General features: G+C 44.1%; 1 protein-coding gene across 1 annotated transcript in view; it reads right to left on the bottom strand.

Moving 5' to 3' along the window:
* LOC142219248 (glutathione S-transferase P 1-like) overlaps positions 1-23,173 on the bottom strand; it is a 41,155-nt gene extending 17,982 nt beyond the window's left edge. The window contains exons 1-4 of the mRNA XM_075288193.1: positions 23,086-23,173; positions 20,030-20,112; positions 17,152-17,266; positions 16,484-16,596 (exon numbers count right to left, since the gene is read on the bottom strand). Of these exons, the coding sequence (XP_075144294.1) occupies positions 16,484-16,596; positions 17,152-17,266; positions 20,030-20,112; positions 23,086-23,173 (399 nt within the window). The remainder of the gene's footprint in view (positions 1-16,483; positions 16,597-17,151; positions 17,267-20,029; positions 20,113-23,085) is intronic.
* Positions 23,174-23,626: the final 453 nt, after the last annotated feature.

The following is a 23,626-nucleotide window of genomic DNA, read 5'->3' on the forward strand; positions in this document are numbered from 1 at the left end:
GCTCCTCCTAGTGGTGACTGTATATACTGTATGTAGTGAGCTCCTCCTAGTGGTGACTGTATAATCTGTATGTAGTGAGCTCCCCCTAATGGTGACTGTATATTCTGTATGTAGTGAGCTCCTCCTAGTGGTGACTGTATAATCTGTAAGTAGTGAGCTCCTCCTAGTGGTGACTGTATAATCTGTATGTAGTGAGCTCCTCCTAGTGGTGACTGTATAATCTGTATGTAATGTGCTCCTCCTAGTGGTGACTGTATAATCTGTGTGTAGTGAGCTCCCTCTAGTGGTGACTATATAATCTGTATGTAGTGAGTTCCCCCTAGTGGTGACTGTATAATCTGTGTGTAGTGAACTCCCTCTAGTGGTGACTGTATAATCTGTATGTAGTGAGCTCCCTCTGGTGGTGACTGTATAATCTGTATGTAGTGAGCTGCCCATAGTGGTGACTGTGTAATCTGTAAGCAGTAAACTCCCCCTAGTGGTGACCTTATAATCTGTATGTATTGAGCTCCTCCTAGTGGTGACTGTATAATCTGTATGTAGTGAGCTCCCTCTAGTGGTGACTGTATAATCTGTATGTAGTGAGCTCCCCCTAGTGGTGACTGTAAGATCTGTATGTAGTGAGCTCCCTCTAGTGGAGACTGTATAATCTGTATGTAGTGAGCTCCTCCTAGTGGTGACTGTATAATCTGTATGTAGTGAGCTTCCCCTAGTGGTGACTGTATAATCTGTATGTAGTGAGCTCCTCCTAGTGGTGACTGTATAATCTGTATGTAGTGAGCTTCCCCTAGTGGTGACTGTATAATCTGTATGTAGTGAGCTCCTCCTAGTGGTGACTGTATAATCTGTATGTAGTGAGCTCCCTCTAGTGGTGACTGTATAATCTGTATGTAGTGAGCTCCTCCTAGTGGTGACTGTATAATCTGTATGTAGTGAGCTCCCCCTAGTGGTGACTGTATAATCTGTATGTAGTGAGCTCCTCCTAGTGGTGACTGTATAATCTGTATGTAGTGAGCTCCTCCTAGTGGTGACTGTATAATCTGTATGTAGTGAGCTCCTCCTAGTGGTGACTGTATAATCTGTGTGTAGTGAGCTCCCTCTAGTGGTGACTATATAATCTGTATGTAGTGAGTTCCCCCTAGTGGTGACTGTATAATCTGTGTGTAGTGAACTCCCTCTAGTGGTGACTGTATAATCTGTATGTAGTGAGCTTCCTCTGGTGGTGACTGTATAATCTGTATATAGTGAGCTCCCCCTAGTAGTGACTGTATAATCTGTATGTAGTGAGCTCCCCCTAGTGGTGACTGTATAATCTGTATGTAGTGAGCTCCTCCTAGTGGTGACTGTATAATCTGTATGTAGTGAGCTCCCCCTAGTGGTGACTGTATAATCTGTATGTAGTGAGCTCCCCCTAGTGGTGACTGTATAATCTGTATGTAGTGAGCTCCTCCTAGTGGTGACTGTATAATCTGTGTGTAGTGAACTCCCTCTAGTGGTGACTGTATAATCTGTATGTAGTGAGCTCCCCCTAGTGGTGACTGTATAATCTGTATGTAGTGAGCTCCTCCTAGTGGTGACTGTATAATCTGTATGTAGTGAGCTCCCCTAATGGTGACTGTGTAATCTGTATGTAGTGAGTTCCCCCTAGTGGTGACTGTATAATCTGTATGTAGTGAGCTCCTCCTAGTGGTGTCTGTATAATCTGTATGTAGTGAGCTCCTCCTAGTGGTGACTGTATAATCTGTATGTAGTGAGCTCCCCCTAGTGGTGACTGTATAATCTGTATGTAGTGAGCTCCTCCTAGTGGTGACTGTATAATCTGTATGTAGTGAGCTCCTCCTAGTGGTGACTATATAATCTGTATGTAGTGAGCTCCTCCTAGTGGTGACTGTATAATCTGTATGTAGTGAGCTCCTTCTAGTGGTGACTGTATAATCTGTGTGTAGTGAGCTCCCTCTAGTGGTGACTATATAATCTGTATGTAGTGAGTTCCCCCTAGTGGTGACTGTATAATCTGTATGTAGTGAGCTCCCCCTAGTGGTGACTGTATAATCTGTGTGTAGTGAACTCCCTCTAGTGGTGACTGTATAATCTGTATGTAGTGAGCTCCCTCTGGTGGTGACTGTATAATCTGTATATAGTGAGCTGCCCATAGTGGTGACTGTGTAATCTGTAAGCAGAAAACTCCCCCTAGTGGTGACTTTATAATCTGTATATAGTGAGCTCCTCCTAGTGGTGACTGTATAATCTGTATGTAGTGAGCTCCTCCTAGTGGTGACTGTATAATCTGTATATAGTGAGCTCCTCCTAGTGGTGACTGTATAATCTGTATGTAGTGAGCTCCTCCTAGTGGTTACTGTATAATCTGTATGTAGTGAGCTCCTCCTAGTGGTGACTGTATAATCTGTATGTAGTGAGCTCCCTCTGGTGGTGACTGTATAATCTGTATGTAGTGAGCTCCCTCTAGTGGTGACTGTATAATCTGTATGTAGTGAGCGCCCTCTGGTGGTGACTGTATAATCTGTATGTAGTGAGCTGCCCATAGTGGTGACTGTGTAATCTGTAAGCAGTAAACTCCCCCTAGTGGTGACCTTATAATCTGTATGTATTGAGCTCCTCTTAGTGGTGACTGTATAATCTGTATGTAATGAGCTCCTCCTAGTGGTGACTGTATAATCTGTATGTAGTGAGCTCCTCCTAGTGGTGACTGTATAATCTGTATGTAGTGAGTTCCCTCTAGTGGTGACTGTATAATCTGTATGTAGTGAGCTCCCCCTAGTGGTGACTGTAAGATCTGTATGTAGTGAGCTCCCTCTAGTGGTGACTGTATAATCTGTATGTAGTGAGCTCCTCCTAGTGGTGACTGTATAATCTGTATGTAGTGAGCTTCCCCTAGTTGTTACTGTATAATCTGTATGTAGTGAGCTCCTCCTAGTGGTGACTGTATAATCTGTATGTAGTGAGCTCCTCCTAGTGGTGACTGTATAATCTGTATGTAGTGAGCTCCCCCTAGTGGTGACTGTATAATCTGTATGTAGTGAGCTCCTCCTAGTGGTGACTGTATAATCTGTATGTAGTGAGCTCCTCCTAGTGGTGACTGTATAATCTGTATGTAGTGAGCTCCTCCTAGTGGTGACTGTATAATCTGTATGTAGTGAGCTCCTCCTAGTGGTGACTGTATAATCTGTGTGTAGTGAGCTCCCTCTAGTGGTGACTATATAATCTGTATGTAGTGAGTTCCCCCTAGTGGTGACTGTATAATCTGTGTGTAGTGAACTCCCTCTAGTGGTGACTGTATAATCTGTATGTAGTGAGCTCCCTCTGGTGGTGACTGTATAATCTGTATGTAGTGAGCTGCCCATAGTGGTGACTGTGTAATCTGTAAGCAGTAAACTCCCCCTAGTGGTGACCTTATAATCTGTATGTATTGAGCTCCTCCTAGTGGTGACTGTATAATCTGTATGTAGTGAGCTCCCTCTAGTGGTGACTGTATAATCTGTATGTAGTGAGCTCCCCCTAGTGGTGACTGTAAGATCTGTATGTAGTGAGCTCCCTCTAGTGGAGACTGTATAATCTGTATGTAGTGAGCTCCTCCTAGTGGTGACTGTATAATCTGTATGTAGTGAGCTTCCCCTAGTGGTGACTGTATAATCTGTATGTAGTGAGCTCCTCCTAGTGGTGACTGTATAATCTGTATGTAGTGAGCTTCCCCTAGTGGTGACTGTATAATCTGTATGTAGTGAGCTCCTCCTAGTGGTGACTGTATAATCTGTATGTAGTGAGCTTCCCCTAGTTGTTACTGTATAATCTGTATGTAGTGAGCTCCTCCTAGTGGTGACTGTATAATCTGTATGTAGTGAGCTCCTCCTAGTGGTGACTGTATAATCTGTATGTAGTGAGCTCCCCCTAGTGGTGACTGTATAATCTGTATGTAGTGAGCTCCTCCTAGTGGTGACTGTATAATCTGTATGTAGTGAGCTCCTCCTAGTGGTGACTGTATAATCTGTATGTAGTGAGCTCCTCCTAGTGGTGACTGTATAATCTGTATGTAGTGAGCTCCTCCTAGTGGTGACTGTATAATCTGTGTGTAGTGAGCTCCCTCTAGTGGTGACTATATAATCTGTATGTAGTGAGTTCCCCCTAGTGGTGACTGTATAATCTGTGTGTAGTGAACTCCCTCTAGTGGTGACTGTATAATCTGTATGTAGTGAGCTCCCTCTGGTGGTGACTGTATAATCTGTATGTAGTGAGCTGCCCATAGTGGTGACTGTGTAATCTGTAAGCAGTAAACTCCCCCTAGTGGTGACCTTATAATCTGTATGTATTGAGCTCCTCCTAGTGGTGACTGTATAATCTGTATGTAGTGAGCTCCCTCTAGTGGTGACTGTATAATCTGTATGTAGTGAGCTCCCCCTAGTGGTGACTGTAAGATCTGTATGTAGTGAGCTCCCTCTAGTGGAGACTGTATAATCTGTATGTAGTGAGCTCCTCCTAGTGGTGACTGTATAATCTGTATGTAGTGAGCTTCCCCTAGTGGTGACTGTATAATCTGTATGTAGTGAGCTCCTCCTAGTGGTGACTGTATAATCTGTATGTAGTGAGCTTCCCCTAGTGGTGACTGTATAATCTGTATGTAGTGAGCTCCTCCTAGTGGTGACTGTATAATCTGTATGTAGTGAGCTCCCTCTAGTGGTGACTGTATAATCTGTATGTAGTGAGCTCCTCCTAGTGGTGACTGTATAATCTGTATGTAGTGAGCTCCCCCTAGTGGTGACTGTATAATCTGTATGTAGTGAGCTCCTCCTAGTGGTGACTGTATAATCTGTATGTAGTGAGCTCCTCCTAGTGGTGACTGTATAATCTGTGTGTAGTGAGCTCCCTCTAGTGGTGACTATATAATCTGTATGTAGTGAGTTCCCCCTAGTGGTGACTGTATAATCTGTGTGTAGTGAACTCCCTCTAGTGGTGACTGTATAATCTGTATGTAGTGAGCTTCCTCTGGTGGTGACTGTATAATCTGTATATAGTGAGCTCCCCCTAGTAGTGACTGTATAATCTGTATGTAGTGAGCTCCCCCTAGTGGTGACTGTATAATCTGTATGTAGTGAGCTCCTCCTAGTGGTGACTGTATAATCTGTATGTAGTGAGCTCCCCCTAGTGGTGACTGTATAATCTGTATGTAGTGAGCTCCCCCTAGTGGTGACTGTATAATCTGTATGTAGTGAGCTCCTCCTAGTGGTGACTGTATAATCTGTGTGTAGTGAACTCCCTCTAGTGGTGACTGTATAATCTGTATGTAGTGAGCTCCCCCTAGTGGTGACTGTATAATCTGTATGTAGTGAGCTCCTCCTAGTGGTGACTGTATAATCTGTATGTAGTGAGCTCCCCTAATGGTGACTGTGTAATCTGTATGTAGTGAGTTCCCCCTAGTGGTGACTGTATAATCTGTATGTAGTGAGCTCCTCCTAGTGGTGTCTGTATAATCTGTATGTAGTGAGCTCCTCCTAGTGGTGACTGTATAATCTGTATGTAGTGAGCTCCCCCTAGTGGTGACTGTATAATCTGTATGTAGTGAGCTCCTCCTAGTGGTGACTGTATAATCTGTATGTAGTGAGCTCCTCCTAGTGGTGACTGTATAATCTGTATGTAGTGAGCTCCTCCTAATGGTGACTGTATAATCTGTATGTAGTGAGCTCCTTCTAGTGGTGACTGTATAATCTGTGTGTAGTGAGCTCCCTCTAGTGGTGACTATATAATCTGTATGTAGTGAGTTCCCCCTAGTGGTGACTGTATAATCTGTATGTAGTGAGCTCCCCCTAGTGGTGACTGTATAATCTGTGTGTAGTGAACTCCCTCTAGTGGTGACTGTATAATCTGTATGTAGTGAGCTGCCCATAGTGGTGACTGTGTAATCTGTAAGCAGTAAACTCCCCCTAGTGGTGACTTTATAATCTGTATATAGTGAGCTCCTCCTAGTGGTGACTGTATAATCTGTATGTAGTGAGCTCCTCCTAGTGGTGACTGTATAATCTGTATATAGTGAGCTCCTCCTAGTGGTGACTGTATAATCTGTATGTAGTGAGCTCCTCCTAGTGGTTACTGTATAATCTGTATGTAGTGAGCTCCTCCTAGTGGTGACTGTATAATCTGTATGTAGTGAGCTCCCTCTGGTGGTGACTGTATAATCTGTATGTAGTGAGCTCCCTCTAGTGGTGACTGTATAATCTGTATGTAGTGAGCGCCCTCTGGTGGTGACTGTATAATCTGTATGTAGTGAGCTGCCCATAGTGGTGACTGTGTAATCTGTAAGCAGTAAACTCCCCCTAGTGGTGACCTTATAATCTGTATGTATTGAGCTCCTCTTAGTGGTGACTGTATAATCTGTATGTAATGAGCTCCTCCTAGTGGTGACTGTATAATCTGTATGTAGTGAGCTCCTCCTAGTGGTGACTGTATAATCTGTATGTAGTGAGCTCCTCCTAGTGGTGACTGTATAATCTGTATGTAGTGAGCTCCCCCTAGTGGTGACTGTAAGATCTGTATGTAGTGAGCTCCCTCTAGTGGTGACTGTATAATCTGTATGTAGTGAGCTCCTCCTAGTGGTGACTGTATAATCTGTATGTAGTGAGCTCCTCCTAGTGGTGACTGTATAATCTGTATGTAGTGAGCTCCCCCTAGTGGTGACTGTAAGATCTGTATGTAGTGAGCTCCCTCTAGTGGTGACTGTATAATCTGTATGTAGTGAGCTCCCCCTAGTGGTGACTGTATAATCTGTATGTAGTGAGCTCCTCCTAGTGGTGACTGTATAATCTGTATGTAGTGAGCTCCTCCTAGTGGTGACTGTATAATCTGTATGTAGTGAGCTCCTCCTAGTGGTGACTGTATAATCTGTATGTAGTGAGCTCCTCCTAGTGGTGACTGTATAATCTGTGTGTAGTGAGCTCCCTCTAGTGGTGACTATATAATCTGTATGTAGTGAGTTCCCCCTAGTGGTGACTGTATAATCTGTGTGTAGTGAACTCCCTCTAGTGGTGACTGTATAATCTGTATGTAGTGAGCTCCCTCTGGTGGTGACTGTATAATCTGTATGTAGTGAGCTGCCCATAGTGGTGACTGTGTAATCTGTAAGCAGTAAACTCCCCCTAGTGGTGACCTTATAATCTGTATGTATTGAGCTCCTCCTAGTGGTGACTGTATAATCTGTATATAGTGAGCTCCTCCTAGTGGTGACTGTATAATCTGTATATAGTGAGCTCCACCTAGTGGTGACTGTATAATCTGTATGTAGTGAGCTCATCCTAGTGGTGACTGTATAATCTGTATGTAGTGAGCTCCCCCTAGTGGTGACTGTATAATCTGTATGTAGTGAGCTCCCCCTAGTGGTGACTGTATAATCTGTATGTAGTGAGCTCCTCCTAGTGGTGACTGTATAATCTGTATGTATTGAGCTCCTCCTAGTGGTGACTGTATAATCTGTATGTAGTGAGCTCATCCTAGTGGTGACTGTATAATCTGTATGTAGTGAGCTCCCCCTAGTGGTGACTGTATTATCTGTGTGTAGTGAGCTCCCTCTAGTGGTGACTATATAATCTGTATGTTGTGAGTTCCCCCTAGTGGTGACTGTATAATCTGTGTGTAGTGAACTCCCTCTAGTGGTGACTGTATAATCTGTATGTAGTGAGCGCCCTCTGGTGGTGACTGTATAATCTGTATGTAGTGAGCTCCTCCTAGTGGTGACTGTATAATCTGTATGTAGTGAGCTCCCTCTAGTGGTGACTGTATAATCTGTAAGTATTGAGCTCCCCTAGTGGTGACTGTATAATCTGTATGCAGTGTGCTCCTCCTAGTGGTGACTGTATAATCTGTATGTAGTGAGCTCCTCCTAGTGGTGACTGTATAATCTGTATGTAGTGAGCTCCCTCTAGTGGTGACTGTATAATCTGTAAGTAGTGACCTCCCCTAGTGGTGACTGTATAATCTGTATGTAGTGAGCTCCCCCTAGTGGTGACTGTATAATCTGTATGTAGTGAGCTCCTCCTAATGGTGACTGTATATTCTGTATGTAGTGAGCTCCTCCTAGTGGTGACTGTATAATCTGTATGTAGTGAGCTCCTCCTAGTGGTGACTGTATAATCTGTATGTAGTGAGCTCCCCCTAGTGGTGACTGTATAATCTGTATGTAGTGAGCTCCTCCTAGTGGTGACTGTATAATCTGTATGTAGTGAGCTCCCTCTAGTGGTGACTGTATAATCTGTATGTAGTGAGCTCCTCCTAGTGGTGGCTGTATAATCTGTATGTAGTGAGCTCCTCCTAGTGGTGACTGTATAATCTGTATGTAGTGAGCTCCCCCTAGTGGTGACTGTATGATCTGTATGTAGTGAGCTCCCCCTAGTGGTGACTGTACGATCTGTATGTAGTGAGCTCCCCATAGTGGTAACTGTATAATCTGTATGTAGTGAGCTCCCCCTAGTGGTGACTGTATAATCTGTATGTAGTGAGCTCCTCCTAGTGGTGACTGTATAATCTGTATGTAGTGAGCTCCCCCTAGTGGTGACTGTATAATCTGTATGTAGTGAGCTCCCCCTAGTGGTGACTGTATAATCTGTATGTAGTGAGCTCCTCCTAGTGGTGACTGTATAATCTGTATGTAGTGAGCTCCCCCTAGTGGTGACTGTATAATCTGTATGTAGTGAGCTCCCTTTAGTGGTGACTGTATGATCTGTATGTAGTGAGCTCCCTCTAGTGGTGACTGTATAATCTGTATGTACTGAGCTCCTCCTAGTGGTGACTGTATATACTGTATGTAGTGAGCTCCTCCTAGTGGTGACTGTATAATCTGTATGTAGTGAGCTCCCCCTAATGGTGACTGTATATTCTGTATGTAGTGAGCTCCTCCTAGTGGTGACTGTATAATCTGTAAGTAGTGAGCTCCTCCTAGTGGTGACTGTATAATCTGTATGTAGTGAGCTCCTCCTAGTGGTGACTGTATAATCTGTATGTAATGTGCTCCTCCTAGTGGTGACTGTATAATCTGTGTGTAGTGAGCTCCCTCTAGTGGTGACTATATAATCTGTATGTAGTGAGTTCCCCCTAGTGGTGACTGTATAATCTGTGTGTAGTGAACTCCCTCTAGTGGTGACTGTATAATCTGTATGTAGTGAGCTCCCTCTGGTGGTGACTGTATAATCTGTATGTAGTGAGCTGCCCATAGTGGTGACTGTGTAATCTGTAAGCAGTAAACTCCCCCTAGTGGTGACCTTATAATCTGTATGTATTGAGCTCCTCCTAGTGGTGACTGTATAATCTGTATGTAGTGAGCTCCCTCTAGTGGTGACTGTATAATCTGTATGTAGTGAGCTCCCCCTAGTGGTGACTGTAAGATCTGTATGTAGTGAGCTCCCTCTAGTGGAGACTGTATAATCTGTATGTAGTGAGCTCCTCCTAGTGGTGACTGTATAATCTGTATGTAGTGAGCTTCCCCTAGTGGTGACTGTATAATCTGTATGTAGTGAGCTCCTCCTAGTGGTGACTGTATAATCTGTATGTAGTGAGCTCCCTCTAGTGGTGACTGTATAATCTGTATGTAGTGAGCTCCTCCTAGTGGTGACTGTATAATCTGTATGTAGTGAGCTCCCCCTAGTGGTGACTGTATAATCTGTATGTAGTGAGCTCCTCCTAGTGGTGACTGTATAATCTGTATGTAGTGAGCTCCTCCTAGTGGTGACTGTATAATCTGTATGTAGTGAGCTCCTCCTAGTGGTGACTGTATAATCTGTGTGTAGTGAGCTCCCTCTAGTGGTGACTATATAATCTGTATGTAGTGAGTTCCCCCTAGTGGTGACTGTATAATCTGTGTGTAGTGAACTCCCTCTAGTGGTGACTGTATAATCTGTATGTAGTGAGCTTCCTCTGGTGGTGACTGTATAATCTGTGTGTAGTGAACTCCCTCTAGTGGTGACTGTATAATCTGTATGTAGTGAGCTCCTCCTAGTGGTGACTGTATAATCTGTGTGTAGTGAACTCCCTCTAGTGGTGACTGTATAATCTGTATGTAGTGAGCTCCCCCTAGTGGTGACTGTATAATCTGTATGTAGTGAGCTCCCCCTAGTGGTGACTGTATAATCTGTATGTAGTGAGCTCCTCCTAGTGGTGACTGTATAATCTGTATGTAGTGAGCTCCCCTAATGGTGACTGTGTAATCTGTATGTAGTGAGTTCCCCCTAGTGGTGACTGTATAATCTGTATGTAGTGAGCTCCTCCTAGTGGTGTCTGTATAATCTGTATGTAGTCAGCTCCTCCTAGTGGTGACTGTATAATCTGTATGTAGTGAGCTCCCCCTAGTGGTGACTGTATAATCTGTATGTAGTGAGCTCCTCCTAGTGGTGACTGTATAATCTGTATGTAGTGAGCTCCTCCTAGTGGTGACTGTATAATCTGTATGTAGTGAGCTCCTCCTAGTGGTGACTGTATAATCTGTATGTAGTGAGCTCCTTCTAGTGGTGACTGTATAATCTGTGTGTAGTGAGCTCCCTCTAGTGGTGACTATATAATCTGTATGTAGTGAGTTCCCCCTAGTGGTGACTGTATAATCTGTATGTAGTGAGCTCCCCCTAGTGGTGACTGTATAATCTGTGTGTAGTGAACTCCCTCTAGTGGTGACTGTATAATCTGTATGTAGTGAGCTCCCTCTGGTGGTGACTGTATAATCTGTATATAGTGAGCTGCCCATAGTGGTGACTGTGTAATCTGTAAGCAGTAAACTCCCTCTAGTGGTGACTTTATAATCTGTATATAGTGAGCTCCTCCTAGTGGTGACTGTATAATCTGTATGTAGTGAGCTCCTCCTAGTGGTGACTGTATAATCTGTATATAGTGAGCTCCTCCTAGTGGTGACTGTATAATCTGTATGTAGTGAGCTCCTCCTAGTGGTCACTGTATAATCTGTATGTAGTGAGCTCCTCCTAGTGGTGACTGTATAATCTGTATGTAGTGAGCTCCCTCTGGTGGTGACTGTATAATCTGTATGTAGTGAGCTCCCTCTGGTGGTGACTGTATAATCTGTATGTAGTGAGCTGCCCATAGTGGTGACTGTGTAATCTGAAAGCAGTAAACTCCCCCTAGTGGTGACCTTATAATCTGTATGTATTGAGCTCCTCTTAGTGGTGACTGTATAATCTGTATGTAATGAGCTCCTCCTAGTGGTGACTGTATAATCTGTATGTAGTGAGCTCCTCCTAGTGGTGACTGTATAATCTGTATGTAGTGAGCTCCCTCTAGTGGTGACTGTATAATCTGTATGTAGTGAGCTCCCCCTAGTGGTGACTGTAAGATCTGTATGTAGTGAGCTCCCTCTAGTGGTGACTGTATAATCTGTATGTAGTGAGCTCCTCCTAGTGGTGACTGTATAATCTGTATGTAGTGAGCTTCCCCTAGTTGTTACTGTATAATCTGTATGTAGTGAGCTCCTCCTAGTGGTGACTGTATAATCTGTATGTAGTGAGCTCCTCCTAGTGGTGACTGTATAATCTGTATGTAGTGAGCTCCCCCTAGTGGTGACTGTATAATCTGTATGTAGTGAGCTCCTCCTAGTGGTGACTGTATAATCTGTATGTAGTGAGCTCCTCCTAGTGGTGACTGTATAATCTGTATGTAGTGAGCTCCTCCTAGTGGTGACTGTATAATCTGTATGTAGTGAGCTCCTCCTAGTGGTGACTGTATAATCTGTGTGTAGTGAGCTCCCTCTAGTGGTGACTATATAATCTGTATGTAGTGAGTTCCCCCTAGTGGTGACTGTATAATCTGTGTGTAGTGAACTCCCTCTAGTGGTGACTGTATAATCTGTATGTAGTGAGCTCCCTCTGGTGGTGACTGTATAATCTGTATGTAGTGAGCTGCCCATAGTGGTGACTGTGTAATCTGTAAGCAGTAAACTCCCCCTAGTGGTGACCTTATAATCTGTATGTATTGAGCTCCTCCTAGTGGTGACTGTATAATCTGTATATAGTGAGCTCCACCTAGTGGTGACTGTATAATCTGTATGTAGTGAGCTCCTCCTAGTGGTGACTGTATAATCTGTATGTAGTGAGCTCCCCCTAGTGGTGACTGTATAATCTGTATGTAGTGAGCTCCCCCTAGTGGTGACTGTATAATCTGTATGTAGTGAGCTCCTCCTAGTGGTGACTGTATAATCTGTATGTAGTGAGCTCCTCCTAGTGGTGACTGTATAATCTGTATGTAGTGAGCTCCTCCTAGTGGTGACTGTATAATCTGTATGTAGTGAGCTCCCCCTAGTGGTGACTGTATTATCTGTGTGTAGTGAGCTCCCTCTAGTGGTGACTATATAATCTGTATGTTGTGAGTTCCCCCTAGTGGTGACTGTATAATCTGTGTGTAGTGAACTCCCTCTAGTGGTGACTGTATAATCTGTATGTAGTGAGCGCCCTCTGGTGGTGACTGTATAATCTGTATGTAGTGAGCTCCTCCTAGTGGTGACTGTATAATCTGTATGTAGTGAGCTCCCTCTAGTGGTGACTGTATAATCTGTAAGTAGTGAGCTCCCCTAGTGGTGACTGTATAATCTGTATGTAGTGAGCTCCTCCTAGTGGTGACTGTATAATCTGTATGTAGTGAGCTCCTCCTAGTGGTGACTGTATAATCTGTATGTAGTGAGCTCCTCCTAGTGGTGACTGTATAATCTGTATGTAGTGAGCTCCCCCTAGTGGTGACTGTATTATCTGTGTGTAGTGAGCTCCCTCTAGTGGTGACTATATAATCTGTATGTTGTGAGTTCCCCCTAGTGGTGACTGTATAATCTGTGTGTAGTGAACTCCCTCTAGTGGTGACTGTATAATCTGTATGTAGTGAGCGCCCTCTGGTGGTGACTGTATAATCTGTATGTAGTGAGCTCCTCCTAGTGGTGACTGTATAATCTGTATGTAGTGAGCTCCCCTAGTGGTGACTGTATAATCTGTATGCAGTGTGCTCCTCCTAGTGGTGACTGTATAATCTGTATGTAGTGAGCTCCTCCTAGTGGTGACTGTATAATCTGTATGTAGTGAGCTCCCTCTAGTGGTGACTGTATAATCTGTAAGTAGTGAGCTCCCCTAGTGGTGACTGTATAATCTGTATGTAGTGAGCTCCCCCTAGTGGTGACTGTATAATCTGTATGTAGTGAGCTCCTCCTAATGGTGACTGTATATTCTGTATGTAGTGAGCTCCTCCTAGTGGTGATTGTATAATCTGTATGTAGTGAGCTCCTCCTAGTGGTGACTGTATAATCTGTATGTAGTGAGCTCCCTCTAGTGGTGACTGTATAATCTGTAAGTAGTGAGCTCCCCTAGTGGTGACTGTATAATCTGTATGTAGTGAGCTCCCCCTAGTGGTGACTGTATAATCTGTATGTAGTGAGCTCCTCCTAATGGTGACTGTATAATCTGTATGTAGTGAGCTCCCTCTAGTGGTGACTGTATAATCTGTATGTAGTGAGCTCCTCCTAGTGGTGACTGTATAATCTGTATGTAGTGAGCTCCTCCTAGTGGTGACTGTATAATCTGTATGTAGTGAGCTCCCTCTAGTGGTGACTGTATAATCTGTAAGTAGTGAGCTCCCCTAGTGGTGACTGTATAATCTGTATGTAGTGAGCTCCCCCTAGTGGTGACTGTATAATCTGTATGTAGTGAGCTCCTCCTAATGGTGACTGTATATTCTGTATGTAGTGAGCTCCTCCTAGTGGTGACTGTATAATCTGTATGTAGTGAGCTCCCCCTAGTGGTGACTGTATAATCTGTATGTAGTGAGCTCCTCCTAGTGGTGACTGTATAATCTGTATGTAGTGAGCTCCTCCTAGTGGTGACTGTATAATCTGTATGTAGTGAGCTCCCCCTAGTGGTGACTGTATAATCTGTATATAGTGAGCTCCCCCTAGTGGTGACTGTATAATCTGTATGTAGTGAGCTCCTCCTAGTGGTGACTGTATAATCTGTATGTAGTGAGCTCCTCCTAGTGGTGACTGTATAATCTGTATGTAGTGAGCTCCTCCTAGTGGTGACTGTATAATCTGTATGTAGTGAGCTCCCTCTAGTGGTGACTGTATAATCTGTAAGTAGTGACCTCCCCTAGTGGTGACTGTATAATCTGTATGTAGTGAGCTCCCTCTGGTGGTGACTGTATAATCTGTATGTAGTGAGCTCCCCCTAGTGGTGACTGTGTAATCTGTAAGCAGTAAACTCCCCCTAGTGGTGACTTTATAATCTGTGTGTAGTGAGCTCCCTCTAGTGGTGACTGTATAATCTGTATGTAGTGAGCTCCTCCTAGTGGTGACTGTATAATCTGTATGTAGTGAGCTCCCTCTAGTGGTGACTGTATAATCTGTATGTAGTGAGCTCCTCCTAGTGGTGACTGTATAATCTGTATGTAGTGAGCTCCCCCTAGTGGTGACTGTATAATCTGTATGTAGTGAGCTCCCCCTAGTGGTGACTGTATAATCTGTATGTAGTGAGCTCCCCCTAGTGGTGGCTGTATAATCTGTATGTAGTGAGCTCCTCCTAGTGGTGACTGTATAATCTGTATATAGTGAGCTCCTCCTAGTGGTGACTGTATAATCTGTATGTAGTGAGCTCCTCCTAGTAGGGACTGTATAATCTGTATGTAGTGAGCTCCTCCTAGTGGTGACTGTATAATCTGTATATAGTGAGCTCCTCCTAGTGGTGACTGTATATTCTGTATGTAGTGAGCTCCCCCTAGTGGTGACTGTATAATTTTTATGTAGTGAGCTCCTCCTAGTGGTGACTGTATAATCTGTATGTAGTGAGCTCCTCCTAGTGGTGACTGTATAATTTGTATGTAGTGAGCTCCTCCTAGTGGTGACTGTATAATCTGTATGTAGTGAGCTCCCCCTAGTGGTGACTGTATAATCTGTATGTAGTGAGCTCCTCCTAGTGGTGACTGTATATTCTGTATGTAGTGAGCTCCCCCTAGTGGTGACTGTATAATTTTTATGTAGTGAGCTCCTCCTAGTGTTGACTGTATAATCTGTATGTAGTGAGCTCCTCCTAGTGGTGACTGTATAATCTGTATGTAGTGAGCTCCTCCTAGTGGTGACTGTATAATCTGTATGTAGTGAGCTCCTCCTAGTGGTGACTGTATAATCTGTATGTAGTGAGCTCCCTCTAGTGGTGACTGTATAATCTGTAAGTAGTGAGCTCCCCTAGTGGTGACTGTATAATCTGTATGTAGTGAGCTCCCTCTGGTGGTGACTGTATAATCTGTATGTAGTGAGCTCCCCCTAGTGGTGACTGTGTAATCTGTAAGCAGTAAACTCCCCCTAGTGGTGACTTTATAATCTGTGTGTAGTGAGCTCCCTCTAGTGGTGACTGTATAATCTGTATGTAGTGAGCTCCTCCTAGTGGTGACTGTATAATCTGTATGTAGTGAGCTCCCTCTAGTGGTGACTGTATAATCTGTATGTAGTGAGCTCCTCCTAGTGGTGACTGTATAATCTGTATGTAGTGAGCTCCCCCTAGTGGTGACTGTATAATCTGTATGTAGTGAGCTCCCCCTAGTGGTGACTGTATAATCTGTATGTAGTGAGCTCCCCCTAGTGGTGGCTGTATAATCTGTATGTAGTGAGCTCCTCCTAGTGGTGACTGTATAATCTGTATGTAGTGAGCTCCCCCTAGTGGTGACTGTATAATCTGTATGTAGTGAGCTCCCCCTAGTGGTGACTGTATAATCTGTATGTAGTGAGCTCCCCCTAGTGGTGGCTGTATAATCTGTATGTAGTGAGCTCCTCCTAGTGGTGACTGTATAATCTGTATATAGTGAGCTCCTCCTAGTGGTGACTGTATAATCTGTATGTAGTGAGCTCCTCCTAGTAGGGACTGTATAATCTGTATGTAGTGAGCTCCTCCTAGTGGTGACTGTATAATCTGTATATAGTGAGCTCCTCCTAGTGGTGACTGTATATTCTGTATGTAGTGAGCTCCCCCTAGTGGTGACTGTATAATTTTTATGTAGTGAGCTCCTCCTAGTGGTGACTGTATAATCTGTATGTAGTGAGCTCCTCCTAGTGGTGACTGTATAATTTGTATGTAGTGAGCTCCTCCTAGTGGTGACTGTATAATCTGTATGTAGTGAGCTCCCCCTAGTGGTGACTGTATAATCTGTATGTAGTGAGCTCCTCCTAGTGGTGACTGTATATTCTGTATGTAGTGAGCTCCCCCTAGTGGTGACTGTATAATTTTTATGTAGTGAGCTCCTCCTAGTGGTGACTGTATAATCTGTATGTAGTGAGCTCCCCCTAGTGGTGACTGTATAATCTGTATGTAGTGAGCTCCTCCTAGTGGTGACTGTATAATCTGTATGTAGTGAGCTCCTCCTAGTGGTGACTGTATAATCTGTATGTAGTGAGCTCCTCCTAGTGGTGACTGTATAATCTGTATGTAGTGAGCTCCTCCTAGTAGTGACTATTTATATAGATACTCACCGCCTGTTTCTTATGCTCACAATTTGCTGTAAACCAGTCTGTAAATTGCACCTCCTCTTCGGTCCATTTTGCCCCCTGGTCACTTAGGATTAGGCGAATGGTCTCCGATCTACCTGCAAATACATTGTTTTTTATGTCTCAAATTGAGAAAACAATAATAAATGAGGTGTCTCGGGTTACACATTGGATCTTCCCCTCTTTGTCAGATACGCTCCATGGTCTGTGTCTGGCGCTGCAGCTCAGCTCAGTTTCAGTCACTGCAATACCAGACTCAACCAATGTGTATGTGTGGCGCTGTTTCTAAATGATATCTACTAATACAATACTGTAATACTATAAAACGGAACAATCCTAAGGCTGCATTCACATGGGACATCTGTGATAGTGATGAAACTGTATGATGTGCTGCTTAGATGTACAGTGAGCAGGCAGGTTATAGATGGGGCATTGTCTACAACTACAAGGACAGAAGAGAGATGTCTGGAGGTGACACATGTCTGCTATCGGCCTCCTCCCCTCCCCCTACTGACAACATATACAGATGTGTGCGGTAGTCAGGAGGAAGAACCTGAGGCCAAATGCAAGATGTAGAATTGGGAGGAGCCTGAGAGTATATACAGTATATATATATAAGACTAAATAATATGACATCGGGTTCACTTACTTACCCCTTAGTGGGAAATAGGTTATCACATATCCACTCACTAGAGAAGAACAAAAAGAAAAGGTTAAAAGGATTTCTTGTCCTTGGGTGTATATACCATATCCAGCCACAAGAGGGCCCTGGAGAGCGGGGGGGCCCTTACTGGGTGCTGAGAGCCCCCTCTAAAGTAAACTGAAGTATCATAAAGTGCAGATAGAGGCCAATAGGCCCCAAACTCTCTGGCGCTATGGGGTGTAGTACTAACCATCACCAGACGGGGGCACCATGTCCTTGCTATGGGGCTCTATGGGATGAAGATGACACTGATAAAGGAGGAGTCTGCCCTATAACCTACTTAGTAACTGATTGGAGGCATCGTCCAGGAGGCGGGGCGTGAACTGTGCTGCAACATTGTCATATGGACACACCCACTTTCACCACAGCCACACCTACTTTTAGTATAACCACACCCCCTTTACTAAAGACACACCCTCTTCTACTACAGCCACACCCACTTTTAGTAGAGCCGAACACCCTTTACTAGAGCCACACCCATTTCACTACAGCCACACCCCCTTTACTAGAGCCACACCCATTTCACTAGCACCACACCCCCTTTCACTAGAGCCACACCCTCTCTTAGAGACATGTGACATGGACACAATGTACTGGCCACGCCCCTTTATGTTCCCACATTACATTTGTATTATGACCTATAGCCTGGTGGATTTCGGATTATTCTGCCCCGGACATGCCCGCTCTGCCCTATGATGTCGCACAGAGTGATTAAACACAACCTGATTACCCCCATGGGAATCCTCTGCTGCGCCCCCTACAGTATAACGGGTAACACAGGAGAAGGACTCCCAGGAAAGGGGTCAATACACATTACAGCCCTGTCCGCCTCTAGGGGAACACACAGTGCACAAATATACCTGGGAAATCCTCAGGGCGCATTAATACTGAAATCTGTGATCAGAAGCCCCGGAGAGGTGAGTACACCATGGAGAGGTGAGTACACCCTGGAGAGGTGAGTACACCATGGAGAGGTGAGTACATCATGGAGAGGTGAGTACACCCTGGAGAGGTGAGTACATCATGGAGAGGTGAGTACATCATGAAGAGGTCAGTACACCCTGGAGAGGTGAGTACATCATGGAGAGGTGAGTACACCCTGGAGAGGTGAGTACATCATGGAGAGGTGAGTACATCATGAAGAGGTCAGTACACCCTGGAGAGGTGAGTACATCATGGAGAGGTGAGTACACCCTGGAGAGGTGAGTACATCATGGAGAGGTGAGTACACCCTGGAGAGGTGAGTACATCATGGAGAGGTGAGTACATCATGAAGAGGTCAGTACACCCTGGAGAGGTGAGTACACCCCGGAGAGGTGAGTACATCAGGGAGAGGTGAGTACACCCTGGAGAGGTGAGTACATCATGGAGAGGTGAGTACACCCTGGAGAGGTGAGTACATCATGGAGAGGTGAGTACACCCTGGAGAGGTGAGTACACCCCGGAGAGGTGAGTACATCATGGAGAGGTGAGTACACCCTGGAGAGGTAAGTACATCATGGAGAGGTGAGTACATCATGGAGAGGTGAGTACATCATGGAGAGGTGAGTACACCCCGGAGAGGTGAGTACATCAGGGAGAGGTGAGTACACCCTGGAGAGGTGAGTACATCATGGAGAGGTGAGTACACCCTGGAGAGGTGAGTACATCATGGAGAGCTGAGTACATCATGGAGAGGTGAGTACACCCCGGAGAGGTGAGTACATCATGGAGAGGTGAGTACACCCTGGAGAGGTAAGTACATCATGGAGAGGTGAGTACACCCTGGAGAGGTGAGTACACCCCGGAGAGGTGAGTACATCAGGGAGAGGTGAGTACACCCTGGAGAGGTGAGTACATCATGGAGAGGTGAGTACACCCTGGAGAGGTGAGTACATCATGGAGAGGTGAGTACATCATGGAGAGGTGAGTACACCCCGGAGAGGTGAGTACATCATGGAGAGGTGAGTACACCCTGGAGAGGTAAGTACATCATGGAGAGGTGAGTACACCCTGGAGAGGTGAGTACATCATGGAGAGGTGAGTACACCCCGGAGAGGTGAGTACATCATGGCATCATGGAGAGGTGAGTACATCATGGAGAGGTGAGTACACCCTGGAAAGGTGAGTACATCATGGAGAGGTGAGTACATCATGGAGAGGTGAGTACACCCCGGAGAGGTGAGTACATCATGGAGAGGTGAGTACACCCTGGAGAGGTAAGTACATCATGGAGAGGTGAGTACACCCTGGAGAGGTGAGTACATCATGGAGAGGTGAGTACACCCCAGAGAGGTGAGTACATCATGGCATCATGGAGAGGTGAGTACATCATGGAGAGGTGAGTACACCCTGGAAAGGTGAGTACATCATGGAGAGGTAAGTACACCCTGGAATGTTCTGATGTTACCCCAAGTCTCATCCGAGGGCACTCCGCTGCAATCTCAGCCCCACATTACATGAGTGCTCGGCCGTGTGTATGGGGTCTTATGTATATGACTTCCTTCACACTGCAGTACCAGAGGCAGCCTATGGAGGAGAGGGGGCGCTGTTACTGTAATCTAGTCATTTGCTGATTGTAATTATCTCTATGGAATTAAGGCTGTGTTCACATCTGTATCACAGACCAGAACACTGGAGTAAGCAGTAAAGACAGTCTAAGGACTGACAACTACGGATCCTGAGGGGCCCCACTGGCTATAGAGGGCCCGGCAGGGACTCACTGGTTCTGCTCTGGATGAAAGAGTTTGCAGCAGTTTTTTGTCCACAATTTCAGTCGGACTCTGCGTGATGTGAACACAGTCTAAGAAGTAACCTAAGCATCAAACAATCAGTAGACGTCTCCTTACTTGTGTCCGCTGGTCGTGTCTCCTCCAGGAGCCGGGGTGTGGGGTCTGTTCACACTGATGGCTTTTATATAGAGCTGCGTCTGCTGAGGGAGACACAAACATTACAGATGGTAGGGAACACAAAGCACAAAGTGCAGAGAACCGAGAGAGGAGGGGGCCGGAGAAGGAGAAGAGGAACGGCCTGAAGTCTGAGATGTCCCTACACAGAGATCCTCAGCTTCACTTAGCTCCAAAAATGTTTGGATAGAACTCAAAGTGAAATGATTAAACTCTGAGGTCTGAAGACACCCTGAAATATTATTGGTGGAGGCCGAGGGGGGTTATACAAAATAACAAAACACATTTATACTGAACTTCCATCATCTACTCCCCTCACAGTGTCCGGAGCTCTGACTCTGCCTCCTCCGAGTAACTGTGTGATAGAAGGAATCTCTGACATCAAAAGCCGAAGTAACAACCGGCCAATGAGAGATATATATATATATATAGGACTATATATATCTATAATACATAGTGTATGACACTGTCAGGACTCCTAGGACTATATATATATCTATAATACATAGTGTATGACACTGTCAGGACTCCTAGGACTATATATATCTATAATACATAGTGTATGACACTGTCAGGGCTCCTAGGACTATATATATCTATAATACATAGTGTATGACACTGTCAGGACTCCTAGGACTATAAATATCTATAATACATAGTGTATGACACTGTCAGGGCTCCTAGGACTATATATATCTATAATACATAGTGTATGACACTGTCAGGGCTCCTAGGACTATATATATCTATAATACATAGTGTATGACACTGTCAGGGCTCCTAGGACTATATATATCTATAATACATAGTGTATGACACTGTCAGGACTCCTAGGACTATATATATCTATAATACATAGTGTATGACACTGTCAGGGCTCCTAGGACTATATATATCTATAATACATAGTGTATGACACTGTCAGGGCTCCTAGGACTATATATATGTATAATACATAGTGTATGACACTGTCAGGACTCCTAGGACTATATATATCTATAATACATAGTGTATGACACTGTCAGGACTCCTAGGACTATATATATCTATAATACATAGTGTATGACACTGTCAGGGCTCCTAGGACTATATATCTATAATACATAGTGTATGACACTGTCAGGGCTCCTAGGACTATATATATATCTATAATACATAGTGTATGACACTGTCAGGGCCCCTAGGACTATATCTATCTATAATACATAGTGTATGACACTGTCAGGGCTCCTAGAACTATATATATCTATAATACATAGTGTATGACACTGTCAGGGCTCCTAGGACTATATATATCTATAATACATAGTGTATGACACTGTCAGGGCTCCTAGGACTGTATATATCTATAATACATAGTGTATGACACTGTCAGGACTCCTAGGACTATATATATCTATAATACATAGTGTATGACACTGTCAGGACTCCTAGGACTATATATATCTATAATACATAGTGTATGACACTGTCAGGGCTCCTAGGACTATATATATATCTATAATACATAGTGTATGACACTGTCAGGGCTCCTAGGACTATATATATCTATAATACATAGTGTATGACACTGTCAGGACTCCTAGGACTGTATATATCTATAATACATAGTGTATGACACTGTCAGGGCTCCTAGGACTATATATATATCTATAATACATAGTGTGTGACACTGTCAGGGCTCCTAGGACTATATATATCTATAATACATAGTGTATGACACTGTCAGGGCTCCTAGGACTATATATATCTATAATACATAGTGTATGACACTGTCAGGGCTCCTAGGACTATATATATCTATAATACATAGTGTATGACACTGTCAGGACTCCTAGGACTGTATATATCTATAATACATAGTGTATGACACTGTCAGGACTCCTAGGACTATATATATATCTATAATACATAGTGTGTGACACTGTCAGGGCTCCTAGGACTATATATATCTATAATACATAGTGTGTGACACTGTCAGGGCTCCTAGGACTATATATATCTATAATACATAGTGTGTGACACTGTCAGGGCTCCTAGGACTATATATATCTATAATACATAGTGTATGACACTGTCAGGGCTCCTAGGACTATATATATCTATAATACATAGTGTATGACACTGTCAGGGCTCCTAGGACTATATATATCTATAATACATAGTGTATGACACTGTCAGGGCTCCTAGGACTATATATATATCTATAATACATAGTGTGTGACACTGTCAGGGCTCCTAGGACTATATATATCTATAATACATAGTGTATGACACTGTCAGGGCTCCTAGGACTATATATATCTATAATACATAGTGTATGACACTGTCAGGGCTCCTAGGACTATATATATATCTATAATACATAGTGTGTGACACTGTCAGGGCTCCTAGGACTATATATATCTATAATACATAGTGTATGACACTGTCAGGGCTCCTAGGACTATATATATCTATAATACATAGTGTATGACACTGTCAGGGCTCCTAGGACTATATATATCTATAATACATAGTGTATGACACTGTCAGGACTCCTAGGACTATATATATCTATAATACATAGTGTATGACACTGTCAGGGCTCCTAGGACTATATATATCTATAATACATAGTGTGTGACACTGTCAGGGCTCCTAGGACTATATATATATCTATAATACATAGTGTGTGACACTGTCAGGGCTCCTAGGACTATATATATCTATAATACATAGTGTATGACACTGTCAGGGCTCCTAGGACTATATATATCTATAATACATAGTGTATGACACTGTCAGGGCTCCTAGGACTATATTTATCTATAATAGTCAGATGACACCACAACGTCACAATCACTCTGTAACATTTTCTCTGTGTCACCACTTTAGTTAATCTGAAACAAATCTCTTTAGATTCCTTGAAATCTGAACAATTTGTGATATTTGGGATGAACGTGTCGTTCCGCCATCTCAGATGGAATAATGCTCTACTAGGAGTTGGGCCGTCTCACCTTCATGTTTACCTGCCCTCTGCTCTCTGTTATACTGTCTGTTTTCTGTCCCAGTGACCCCGTGATCTGGGTAAAGGTCCCCGGCCATTGCCAGCACAAAATTGGCAATAAAACACAGTCACGCAGTCAGGGCAGCCAACAGTAACATCACACACCTACATAGTCTGGGCGTCTGACCCTGAACTGGCCAACTCAGGAGGACGTGATGGCAGGGACATGGGCATGGGGTCATCTAGGAGGACAGGGACTGTATGAAGCTGGTAAGGAAGGTATATAGTGACAGCGGAATGGACGGCGGAATGAGCGGGGAAGGCAGAACCTGGCCATGGTCCTGTGTGGGGGAGGAACAATGCAGTGAGGTTACCTGGCACAGCTATGAATGGGCCTATAGGACAGTAAGCGACCCTGACATGACCTGTTCCTTTTACCAATGTGAAAATACAATTGCCCCATTCTCGATGGGTGGGGGTGGTGGGGGTGCATGGGCAGCCATCTCTTTTAATCTTTGAGGTCGCTGATAGCACCTTGTGTACTGAGGTGT

The sequence above is a fragment of the Leptodactylus fuscus genome, chromosome 10 (assembly GCF_031893055.1).
Source record: "Leptodactylus fuscus isolate aLepFus1 chromosome 10, aLepFus1.hap2, whole genome shotgun sequence".
Taxonomy (NCBI): Eukaryota; Metazoa; Chordata; class Amphibia; order Anura; family Leptodactylidae; genus Leptodactylus; species Leptodactylus fuscus.